General features: G+C 43.4%; 1 protein-coding gene across 2 annotated transcripts in view; it reads right to left on the bottom strand.

The window, feature by feature from the left end:
• CPNE5 (copine 5) overlaps positions 1-13,240 on the bottom strand; it is a 307,885-nt gene that overhangs the window by 66,372 nt on the left and 228,273 nt on the right. For both annotated transcript variants that reach the window (XR_009555063.1, XM_060231586.1), the window contains exon 13: positions 7,265-7,318. Coding sequence is in view for 1 of the 2 variants with exons in the window: in XM_060231586.1 (XP_060087569.1) it covers positions 7,265-7,318 (54 nt within the window). In the remaining variant the exon portion in view is untranslated. The remainder of the gene's footprint in view (positions 1-7,264; positions 7,319-13,240) is intronic.

Raw genomic sequence — 13,240 nt, 5'->3', positions numbered from 1 at the left:
TCAGCTGTGCCAACTTTAGTTCTGGTTCTTTGTTGGATGGCAACAAGTTGCTGTTGAAGAAACTGGAACCTTTGAATTAGATTATTTTGCTCTTCCTCGGGGAGGGTGGTAAATGAGGAAAAAAGGTCTCCCTCAGCTTTATTGAAAGTCAGTTCTTTCAGTGCCAAATCTTTTCTTTCTTCTAATGGTGATGACTCCTCAAGAGGATTAATAGTTTCTGAGAGTTCCCTAAGTTCCCTAGAGGTCTCCATGGTTCCACGAGGATAGGACGATGGGTGCAAGTCAACTAACATCACCTCCTCTTCTTCTCCATTATCAGAGGGATTGTTCCTTAAAGATGTAACATCAGGATTCAAATAATTTATATCCCCTTTAGAAACTTCTTTATTTGTTTTAATTGAAAACTTTTTTGATGGAATTAAGGGTTTGACTTTCCCATTATTGAAATATCTGGTAGGAAAGATTCAAAATTGCTGCAGAAAATACCGCCTTTCCAGCATTAAAGATGGAATCCATTAAGTGTCGAAGTATAACAAAATGCGGTCATGATGGATAGGACCATATATCCTTTCAGCAGACCTAATGTTAACATAAGGTAGCCCCAGAAGATATGTTAAGTGCTTTCTTGCTTTCCATTCTGAGGACCAGTCTATCCACTGGTCCCGATATTTGTAAAAATCAAGGACTATGGTCTTTGCTTCCAAAGTCAATGAAACAGCAAGTTCAAGGGCCTGCAGAGTGGTGAGTTTATTTTCTTTTGAAGGATGAGAAATTTATCTCCAAAGCTTATTTATGGAGTTTATTTCTTGCTCAGCCTGCTTTGAAAGTGGAAAATCAGAAGTACCAGATTGTTTGCAAAAAAAAATTGGAGTAATGGATCAAGTTTTTCATAAATTTTGCTCATTAAAAGTGTTTGGGAAGCCAAGAATTCAAAGTCCTTAACACGAATTCTTACCAGTTGCTCCTCAGAAGTTTCCGTAGCTGGTAATTTGGGAGCAGGAGAAACTAAAGTTTTGGTCTCATTAGTAATGCTGGCATCATCAGGTTCTAATGCCTTCTCATTGAGTAGAGAAGGGAAGTGCTGACTGGAACAAATAGTAGGTGAACTTATATCCAAGAAGGAATCCATTCTGCTCTGTTTTCTCTGGGATGCCAAAAGTTCATCGGGGGTGGGGGTTTTTCTTTTCTTCCCCATCCATGTTCCAGTTATTTTAGAGTTCTATCAATGGAGACCAAAAATTGTGGAGCTAGTTGTAAAATCAGTCTGACCTGCTGAATCTGCTGTGCTCTGTAGCAGTCACAAGTCAGTGAAGAGCCCAATAAAAACACCGCTGCCCAGCCCACAGGAACTGGAAGCATCCACCGGTAGATATGAATTTAGCAACCAATAAGGTTATATTTGAATCATGGTTTAGCATCAGATAAAGAATTAACATCCTTTTGAAAATTATTGAATGATAAACATGATAAAACAGGTAAAATCCAGTGATTCCTAAAAACTGTTTTTTTAAAAGGAGCATTCCAGTATTTTATGAGATAAAGTATCAATTTTACTCTGGCAAAGATTATCTGAATATGAAATATTACAAAATCTCCCACACAATACTTCAGAGGCAGTGAGGGGAAGGCATAGTGGTGGGAGCAGACAAAGCAGAAATGGAAGGAGACTGAGACATAGGAGGGCTCGCTCCCCTTCCAGTCTGCATTCCATCCCAAAGATGGCAGAAATGAAGACAAAGAATTGCAGATTTAAACCCCACCCTTCTATCTGAAACAGAGACTCAGAGCAGCTTACAATCTCCTTTATCTTCTCCCCCCACAACAGACACCCTGTGAGGTGGGTGGGGCTAAGAGGGCTCTCACAGCAGCTGCTCTTTCAAGGACAACCTCTGTGATAGCTATGGCTAACCCAAGGCCATTCCAGAAGGTGCAAGTGGAGGAGTGTGGAATCAAACCCGGTTCTCCCAAATAAGAGTCCAAACACTTAACCAGTACACCAAACTGGCCAAGCGGAAGTACTCACCTGTACAAATAAGACCTCAGTCCTGCAGGACTTCTTGCTTAGGCAGGATATGGACCTGGCTTGCATGACAGACACCTGGGTGCAAGAGGGGGAGACAATAGCTCTCTCCCAAGTTGCTCCTCCTGGGTTCTCAGTCCTTCACCAAGCATGAACTAGCAGGCAGGGGGGAGGGGTAGTTTTTTCATATGGGAAGTTTACTCCTTCCGGGTGCTCCTGTCTCCAGAGATCACTGGCATAGTATGTCAGCTTGATGTGGGACGTTGGGGAGAGTTTGGCATTACGGCTGGTGTACTGTCCGCCTAATGCACCAGCCAGTGTCTTATCATTCCTGATGGAGGCTGTAGCAGGCTGTGTCTTGGAGTACCCTCAACTTATAGTCTTGGGTGACTTCAATGTCCAAGCCAAGGACGCAACCTCTAGCTGGGTGGTGGACCTAGTGTCATCCATGGCAGCACTAGGACTCTCCCAATATATAACAACCTCCATGCATCAGGCAGGGCACATCCTAGATTTGATGTTTGTGGTGGGAGTTATAGTAGACCGGATCACTGTGGACAAAGTGCCATGGTCGGACCACTATGCCCTGAGGGATCGTGTGAATATCCCACTCCTACCCTGTTTAGGCGCCGAGCAGGTTTTGGCTCACCTGTGAAGTCAGATGGACCCTATGCAGTTTTAGATGGCCTTGCGGGATCCCTGGCCCTCGGGTGACAAGTTGGATGAGCTTGCGGAGACTTGAAATAACCGACTTTCCACAGCTATTGACGAGATCGCTCCCTGACATTCTCTTCATCCCCGTTCTCAATTGGTGCCATGGTACACCCCAGAGTTATGACCAATGAAAGGGTGACTAAGACAACTAGAGAGGCAGTGGCAACGCACTCATGACGAATGGCGAGAACATCCTATAGGTCACTTATACAGACCTATGAGATGGCAGTCCGGGCCACAAAGAAGGTTCACTTTGCGACCCAGATTGTGTCTGTGTCCTCACGCCTGGCCCAATTATTTAGTATAATTTGGTCACTAACAACCTTGTCACAAGGTAAGCCAAATACTAGGGAAGTGGATATTGGCTGCAAGGCTTTTGCAAGTTTTTTTTTGCAGATAAGGTCTCGTCACTCCAACATGACCTCCCCACCACACTTGATACAGTGAGTGAACTTGAGGCACCGAGGACGTCTTCTGGTCCTTTTTTGGATTCCTTCACTCCACTCAGTCTGGAAGAAGTCGACAAGCTCCTTTTAACTGCACCCTACCACCTGTGGGTTGGATCTGTGCCCATCTTGGCTAGTGAAAAGCTAGCCAGGCGATGCTATGTGAACTACTACAAGTGATTATCAACAGATCCCTCTTAGAAGGTATCTTTCCCATGCCTCTTAAAGAGGCTGTGATTTGTCCCCTCTTTAAAAAGCCATCTGCTAACCCAACTGAATTGGCGAACTATCAGCAGGTGTCAAACCTACCCTTTTTGGGTAAGGTCATAAGCGGGCTGTAGTGACTCAGTTACAAGGGTTCCTGGATGACACTTCTGCACTGGACTCGTTCCAGATCACAGGATGAATACCATTTTGGTTGCCCTCATAGATGATCTCTGGTGCCACCTGGATCGAGGCGGCTCAGCGGTGCTGCTGTTATTAGATCTGTCAGACGCATTTGATACATAAGAACATAAGATACAGTTGACCACCAACTACTGACTAGCCACCTTGCCGACATGGGGATTCAGGGGTCTGCCTTGCAATGGCTGGCCTCTTTCCTCCAAGGTCAGGGACAAAGGGTGGTGATAGGGGAAGAATCATTCCAGAGGCACCCACTTACATGTGGTGTGCTGCAAGGGGCGGTTCTATCCCCGATGTTGTTTAACATCTACATGAGCCCCCTTGCCCAGATTGTCAGGAGGTATGGGCTAGGGTGTCATCAATATACGGATGACACCCAGCTTTATCTATTGATGGGTGGCCGATCCAACTGCATCTTGGACAACTTGGGCCTGGCACTACAAGCCATGATGAAGAAGAAGAAAAAGATGATATTGGATTTATATCCCACCCTCCACTCTGAAGAGTCTCAGAGCGGCTCACAATCTCCTTTACCTTCCTCCCCCACAACAGACACCCTGTGAGGTAGGTGGGGCTGGAGAGGGCTCTCACAGCAGCTGCCCTTTCAAGGACAACCTCTGCCAGAGCTATGGCTGACCCAAGGCCATGCCAGCAGGTGCAAGTGGAGGAGTGGGGAATCAAACCCGGTTCTCCCAGATAAGAGACTGCACACTTAACCACTACACCAAACTGGCTCTCCTGGCTCAGACTGAGTTGACTGAAGTTAAATCCAATGAAGATGGAGGTTCTCTATCTGAGTAGTGGTGGCCCTGGAAAGGAGATTCCCTTGCCGGCTTTTGACAGGGCACCATTAATACCGGCCCCAAAGGTCAGGAGCCTGGGAGTGCTCCTGGAGTCCTCTCTGACTATGGAGGCCCAGGTAGCAGCCACTGCCAAGTCTGCCTTTTTCATCTGCAGCGGGTACAGCAGTTGGCCCCTTTCATGGAGCACTGCGACTTAGCAATGGTGATCCATGCTATGGTCATCTTGAGAACAGACTACTGTAATGCCCTCTACATGGGGCTACCTCTGACTTGGAAACTGCAGCTAGTGCAGAATGCTGCGGTGCAGTTGTTAAGGGGTTCCCTCGACGAGAGCACATTCAACCAGTGCTAAAAGAGCTGCACTGGATGCCTATTGTGTACCGAATTCATTTCAAAGTGTTGGTATTGACCATTAAAGCCCTACATGGCCGAGGCCTGTCTATCTAAGGGACCATATTTCCCCATATACACCCCACAGAGCACTGCATTCGGGAGTCCAAAATTTGCTATCCATCCCCGGACCAAGGGAGGCCAGACAAAGCTCTACACGGACCAGGGCCTTCTCAGTGGCAGTACCAACATTATGGAATGCTCTCCCAGAGGCCATAAGAGCCCTGTAAGACCTCTCCCAATTCTGAGAGACCTGCAAAACCAAACCCTTTCGACAGGTCTACAACTAATGTGGGATGAAGCTGCCACTGCTATGCTGCTAAGCAATACCATCTGTAGGACCGCAAACAGATTAACAGAAGAACTGAGATACCAATATAATCTGATCCATCTGTGTTACAAAATCTTTCCATAGCCCCACCAAATGTTTAGTTTTAAATAGTTTATACATGTTTTTTATCGTTTAAGATTGTAATTTAAATTGTTTTTACTATGACTGTTAGCTGCCCAGAGTCTGCTTGCAGAGTGGGCAACAAATAAATCCAAAGTAAATAAATAAAAAAAAATAAATAAACATTAAGACAAGCTCGAGAGAACACCCTAGTATAATGAGGGACCATTAAATATATGTGAAATGTGGGTGGGTGGGTGGGGAAATGAAGGTGCTCATTTTACAAATGAACATATGAAGGTGCCTTATACCAGGTCAGGCCCTTGGTCTATTAGGCTCAGTACTGTCTGTCTATCCAGACAAGCAATGATACTCCAGGGTCTCAGGCAAGTCTTTCACACTAGCTGGCTTTTTCCATTGGAGCTGCCAGGTATTGAACCTGACACTTTCAGCATGCAAAGCAGATGCTCTGCCACTAAGCCATGGCCCAATCCCATTAAGTTAATAAAATGAATAACAACTTATTTATGTATGTATAATACACACACATAAATGTGATTGTCTTTCCTTTAGAAGCTAGACTGAAGGGAGATGATTTCATGCAATCTGGGAAATTTGAAATGAACATACTCATAATTCTCAGTAAATCCAAAATCTTTTCCTACATTCAGGAATGCCACACTTGAAAATTCCCCCTTTTGAAATTTGGTGCAAACCACTGAGGAACAAAGTCCCAAAGCTCTGGAGTGTATTATGGGTTTTTCTCACTACTATTCATGGATGCACTACAAATGTGGCACATTCCATCTTCCTGGTTTGAAAAATGATTTTTGGATGTATTTGAGTGTGGCTTCCTTTATAAAGAAGTTGCTATTTATAGAAGATGTATGTATTTTCATGGAACATTTCACATGCATTTCTCTCACACTAGGCAGAGGTCAAAACATTCAACATTGCATGAAATGTGCACCATGAATAGCAGAGTTTTACTAATTTATTGAGAAGATTTCTACACTGTATTTCTATTAAAGTAGCACTCAAACAGGTTGACAAGTAAAAGCTGAAAAGAAAATACAATACAAAAGACGACCACAATGATAAAAGAAATTAGGAACAGCACAACAATTTGTAACAAAACAGCAGTAAAAACATGTTAAAATCATTACAATTTAATAAAAGAAATAAATCCAGCAGTAAGCAGTAAATGTCAGTAACAGGTAGCAGTAAACAAACTGATCAACACTATGTCAGAAAAATCAATTGCATTCATCTATCATTAAGTGAATTCCAGAATAAAATAATTTTTACAGATCTCTAAGGAAGCCAAAAGCAAGGAGCCAGGTGTGTCTCCAGGGGCAGGGAGTTGTAGTAGTAGAAAACCATTATACAACAGACATAATTGTGATTAGTCTAGTGCAAGGCAATTGAGTTTAACAGTGTTACCCCTCCCAGCAGTAGGAAATGTATCATCCTCATTCACTGTTCAATTTGTTTAATGGTAAAAGTAGTCCCCTGTGCAAGCACTGAGTCGTTACCAACCCATGGGGTGATGTCATATCATGACATTTTCTTGGCAGACTTTTTTAATGGGGTGATTTGCCATTGCCTTCTCTAGTCATCTACACCAGGGGCGGCCAACGGTAGCTCGCCAGATTTTTTTTGCCTACAACTCCCATCAGCCCCAGCCAGCATGGCCAATGGCTGGGCCTGATGGGAGTTGTAGGGAAAAAACATCTGGAGAGCTACCGTTGGCCAGCCTTGATCTACACTTTACCCCCAGCAAGCTGAGTACTCATTTTACAAACCCTGGAAGGATGGAAGGCTGAGTCAACCCTGAGCTGGCTACCTGAACCCAGCTTCTGCTGGGATCAAACTCAGGTTGTGAGCAGAGCTTGGACTGCAGTGCTGCAGTTTACCACTCAGCATGTATACAAATGGCACCTGCCTTTTGGCTTCCTGATGCTAAGTTTAAAAAGTTTGAGTCAAATGGCAAAACATTTGGCCAAGGTGACTAGAGGCCAACTATGCCCACACTGGAGAAACACTTCCTTCTTTCATGTTTCCATAAAACAAGAATAAAAGTTGCATTACTCACTGTTCCTGAGTTTATATACTTCTTTTTCTTCATTTTCTTTTTTGGATTTACCACCTAAGAGTTAAAAAGTAGAAAACAAATATATGAAGGCAGCATAGGGGTGAGGGGAGATGTCTGCTGCTACTTCTGAGTGTGCAAAGTGCACAAGAAGAACACCGACTAGCAGTCATTATCTGGCCCCATTGATGCAGATGGTATTTTGCTGTAACAAAAGCAGCAGGGCCCTGCCCCCAGGAACTAACAGACTTAAATTTCAGCAACAAGGTAGAGAAGAAAGAGAGCCAAGGGAGAAGCACAATTAATCAGGAAAGACTGTGGGCAAGTGCAACTGCACAAAGGAAGCGTTTCTCGTTGTAGGAACGGATGTAGATGAACACCTGAAGCTGCCTTATACTGAGTCAGGCCCTTGGTGTATCAAGGTCAGTATTCTGACAGGTAACAATCAATGTTCCCTCTAAGCTGCAGAGTCTTGTGAGCAAAAATTCTACTTTGTGAGCTACTGGCATTAAAGCAGTGAGCAACTGGCATTAAAGTTGTGAGCTACTGCATAAATTAGTGTGCTCTGGGGTCATCCTTCCTGAGCTAATACAAAAATGTGTGAGCTGGAGGCTAAAAATCTGTGAGCTAGTTAGCTCACACTAACTCAGCTTAGAAGGCACACTGGTAACAATGATTTTCTAGGCTAGGTCTCAGGCAGAGGTTTTTCACATCACCTGCTACCTGATCCTTTCAGCTCAGCTGCTAGGGACTGAAAATACATGCAAAACAAATGTTGTAGTTACCAGTGAGTCACAGCTCTTCCCTTTCTGTTTCTGTTATATTAGCATTTCAAGCTTCTGAAACCAGACTGAAATGGGATGAAATGCTTGAAAATATGTAGGCAATGCTTCCTGACATTTTAGAGTTAGTCGTGTGAGTTAATAAAACTTCAAACAATTGTATGTGAGGCTTCAGTGCCCTGGGTTGCTCTGTGCCAGCATTCTCTGCAATTAGCACAACCAGAATAAATTACACAAAATAGTAAAAACTGTGGAATAGACAACATAAAATGAACAAAATTAGACAAAATTTATGCAGATTGAAGCATGCAGAATTCTTTGATGGACAATTGCCCATGCACAGAATGTCCACACAGAACACACACAGTAGCCTGTGTTCAACACTGAAGGATTTAAGGGCACAATATTTTTTTTTCAGAGGGCCTGGTGATTTCTGCCAGTTTTCCCCTCCCACTTCAGACCTCCACTTTGCCCCTTATGATGTTGCTGAGGGTAGAAATCACTGGCCTAAAGTCTTCTGCAGTTTGTGTTTGAATATGGAGCAATGTTATAAACTGTGCTGTTGCTCTGGAACTTTTTTACCCCACTTCACGCCCCACTTTACTGAGGCTGTGGTTCATCTGATATGACCATTAGAATGATTATATTGTGTGGTGCTTTGATGTGAGACCTAGAATCCAAATTATCCAGAAGCTTCTTTCTACCCTAGATTAGAGACATCCCCTGAGATATAATCAATGCAAATTCAGACATGAAATAAGGAATCATTGATTGTAGTGGAACCATTGTAAAGGGAAAGCAAACATTTGTGCAGTATCATTATGCAGTAAACAACTGCTGCACAAATACAAATTAATCTTCTATAAAATAGAGTTGACATACTTCAATAATCTTCCATCTCTGTATTTCATAGGGAAAAGCAAATAACGTCTGCATTCATCTCACACCTCAACTAGCAAATTCTAAACAAACTGTTCAGAGCTACCAGATTCAGTGGGATCTTACCTATGGTTAGTGCAAAGTATATACTTTAGGACAGTAAAGCTGCATATTATATTATTAGTTGATTATGAAATTCAGTCTGCAAACAGATTACATACCAAGTCTTTAATGTGTGCACCTGTATTTTATGTATCTTATAGATAGCATTTATATGTGACAAGGATGGAAGTGCATGGAATGAGGTTACTATAGCCCTATGCTGTAGTTACTTCCCTTTACACTGCAGGTTTTTATCCCTTATAAACATTTTCCAGATGCTTAGGAGATATTGTGGCTGTTTCCCCCCTATTCCTTTCTTTTTCCAGCTACTGTGGTGCAGTGCACTGAGTGTTGGACTCTGATCCAGGAGACCTGAGTTTAAATCCTTGCACAGAGCTCCTCCACTTGTCATGTCCCACCAAGAGGGCTGTGCTTGTGCTTTGTCGCTCCATTCTGGAGACTGGGAAAGTGGAAGAGAGAGATGGCTAGGAAAGGGGGCACATTAGTTAAAGGTTCCCTTCCCAATTACCCCCTCCCTGGACTAGATGCAGAGTAAGAAAGTAATAGCCCTCTAGGATCAAATAGAAGATCCATCAAAGCCAGCATTCAGTTAGCAACAGTCTCTGGGAAGTTTACCATCAGGGCATAAAAGAACAATGCTTCTAAATTCAAAGGCTTCATTTAACTATCATGGTTAATAGCAGTTGATAAATCTATCTCCTTCTAGTTCTCTTAAAAGCTTGATTTTATAGGCTTCTGGGAAGAGGCCACCATTGCCCCAATGCTATTCTGTCCTCCCCACAGTTCCTCTACCTTGTCAGAAAATCTCCAATTAAAAGTTTGATTCTGAGGCTTTGATCTCACAGCACCTGTCATGCTTTGGCCATGATGGAGGTAGAACAAATGTCCTGCAGGAGTCATTGTGATTTTTTAAAAAAATTGTATTTAGGAAAAAGGGGGATGTTCGTGACAGCTGCAATGAAAAGTTAATGCTAAGACAGGTGGAGAATCTGATTCCATATTAATCCCTTTCATGGTTCTGCAGCATGTGATATTGCTGACTTCTAGCAGTAGGTATCTGGAGTTCATATTCTCCATAGTGGACAATACAGGCATCAATGAAATACATCATCTTCATTAAGAAGAGGGAAGTGATTTGCATCAGTACAATTTAAATTTTGACATGTCTTGCGGCTGCACAAAGAAAAAATGTGTTTGCATTCAACTACAACAACTATAGAGCATGATACATAGAATCATAGAGCTGGAAGGGACTAACAGGGTCATCTAGTCCAACCCTCTGCACAATACAGGAAACTCACAAAACCTCCCCTCCCCAACACACACACACCACCTGTTCCTACTCTACAGAAGATGGCCAAAAAAACCCCCAAACCCTCCAGGATCCCTGGGAAAACTGGCGTGCAGAAAAATTGCTGCCTGACCCCAGAGTGGGGAACAGCATTCCCTGGGCATGTAAGAAAGGGCCATGAGAACTAAGCACTGATGCATCCCATCCTGCCTTCTTTCTCATGATCTGCCTAAGTTCACAGAATCAACATTGCTGTCAGATGACCATCTACCCTCTCTTTAAAAACCTCCAAAGAAGAAGAGCCCAACACCTCCCGAGAAAGGCTGTTCCACTGAGGAACCACTCTAACTGTCAGGAAATTCTTCCTAATTGATGAAATCATCCAGCTTGCCCAGGGCCAGCCCTAGACTGTCTGGTACACAAGGCAAGGTTAACTTCTGGCACCCTCCCCCTGCACTGATAATGTCACCGAGTCACAGGGGGGGTGCCCAATTCAGTGCCCCCAGAAGGCCAGCGGCCTAGGCAATCACCTTGCTTGCCTAGTGGCAGGGACAGCCCTGAGCTTGCCACCTACATTTATTTAATTTCAAAAATAGTTAATATTAACTTGCAGAGGTAGGCATGTCCCAAATTTTGCCTCCCCACATAGAGGACAAGGGCTTAGAGCACACATATGTAGCTGCCTCAGGCAGGTTCTGGAACATTCAGGGTATAAATCTTTTAACTGAATCAACCAGAAAATATACAAATAGAGGACAGGAAGCCTGGAGTGAAAAATCTATTTTCGATCATTGTAGAAGGAGAAGGCTAGAAAGAAGCAAGACTTTCAGTGGAGGACATTTCCATCCCACTGTCACTCATCCCAGAGTTCACCCATGCACTGTTTCCCTCTGCTACAGAACCACATGCCTAATCTCAGGAAAAATGGAGGTGGGGGAGGAGAGACCCTTTTCTTTCTAGTCTTCTCCCTTCATTCTCAGGACTTCCAGGCTTCCCAACCTCTAGGCTTTACCACTTCAAGTACACACGTAGAAAGTGCATTGTGCCCATAGATTATTTACAGATTTTATGTTCAGGAAATTCTTGAACCGACTTTGACAACTCTAAGGTGCAGCCAGTGGGGAAGAAGCCAATCATTTTTCTTCCTTATTAGCTAATGATCTAAAATTAGTTTTAATTAGTTATATTTTTCACTGGCAAGAAAGGTATGTAGAATCATAGAATCAAAGAATTGGAAGGGACCTCCAGGGTCATCTAGTCCAACCTCCTGCACAATGCAGGAAACTCACAATACCTCCCCCTAAATTCACAGGATCTGCATTGCTGTCAGATGGCCATCTAGCATGTTTAAAAACCTCCAAGGAAAGAGAGCCCACCACCTCCTGAGGAAGCCTGTTCCACTGAGGAATCGCTCTGTCCAGAAGGTCTTCCTAATGTTGAGCCGGAAACTCTTTTGATTTAATTTCAACCCACTGGTTCTGGTCCTACCTTCTGGGGCCACAGAAAATAATTCTGCACCAACGATAACAGCCCTTCAAGTACTTGAAGATGGTGATCATATCACCTCTCAGCTGTCAACTCTCCAGGCTAAACATGCCCAGCTCCTTCAACCTGGCTTCATAGGACTTGGTCTCCAGACCCCTCACCATCTTCGTCACCCTCCTCTGGATCCGTTTCAGCTTGTCTATATCTTTCTTAAAATGTGGTGCCCAAAACTGAACACAATACTCCAGGTGAGGTCTTACCAGAGCACAGCAAAGTGATACCATCACTTCACGTGATCTGGACATTATACTTCTGTTGATACAGCCCAAAATTGAATTTGCCTTTTTAGCCACTGCATCACACTGTTGACTCATGGTCAGCGTATGATCTACTAAGACCCCTAGATCCTTTTTGCACATACTACTGCTAAGACAAGTCTCCCCCATACTATAACTATGCATTGGATTTTTCCTACCTAAATGCAGAACTTTACGTTTATCCCTGTTAAAATTCATTTTATTGGTTTTAGCCCAGTTTTCAACCCTGTCAAGGTCATCCTGTATCCTGTCTCTGTCTTCTACTGTATTTGCAACCCCTCCCAATTTAGTATCATCGGCAAATTTAACAAGCATTCCCTCTATTCCTTCATCCAAATCATTGATAAGGATGTTGAACAAAACAGGTCCCAGGACAGATCCTTGAGGCACTCCACTTGTCACTCCTCTCCAAGAGGATGAGGAACCATTCACAAGCACTCTTTGGGTGCCATCTGTCAACCAGTTGCCAATCCATCTAACGGCAGTTCCTCTCATGTTGCGTGGAGAGAAATGAGGAGTGCTTCTTTAAGTGCCCAGACTGGGGAATGGCCTTTGTTCTTGATTTGTTCTGTTGCTGGTCCAAACTTTCATATTTTGCTATTCCTCACTTTTGTGAGCTTCTCCAAGACTCATCACTCCTATCCTGTCTTTAATCAACAGATATATTCCTTTTCCCAGGCTGTGAAATTGCTTTTACTCCAGTCTTTGTAAAGAACACATTTTGAAATTTTGCTTTTCTTTCTCTTCCCTTCACAAAATCCATTCAGCTAAGGGCTTGACGATTCAACCAGAACAAAAAGCATTAATGATTTACACAAATTATACCAGAGCTCCTTCTTTCTCTCCATGCGGGCTCCCATCTTTTCCTGCTGAGGGGAACAGTGAAAATCCATGAGAGGAACTGCTGGGATGTGATTGCATCTGAGTCAGGTCAGTCATTTAGAAAACGGCCTAGAACTGTCACACTGGATGATATTAAAATGGAGCGGCTGCACTTAACACATGTGGAGTACAAAAAATGTTAGATAACAGGCAGGAAGAAACCCCAGGCATTGATGCAAAGTGATGTTTGTGTGTGTGTGTTGTTGCAGTGATTTGTTTT

Source organism: Heteronotia binoei, chromosome 2 (genome assembly GCF_032191835.1).
Source record: "Heteronotia binoei isolate CCM8104 ecotype False Entrance Well chromosome 2, APGP_CSIRO_Hbin_v1, whole genome shotgun sequence".
Classification (NCBI taxonomy): domain Eukaryota; kingdom Metazoa; phylum Chordata; class Lepidosauria; order Squamata; family Gekkonidae; genus Heteronotia; species Heteronotia binoei.
Note: the sequence above shows the minus strand (reverse complement) of the source record. Positions and strands in the feature narration are given on the sequence as shown.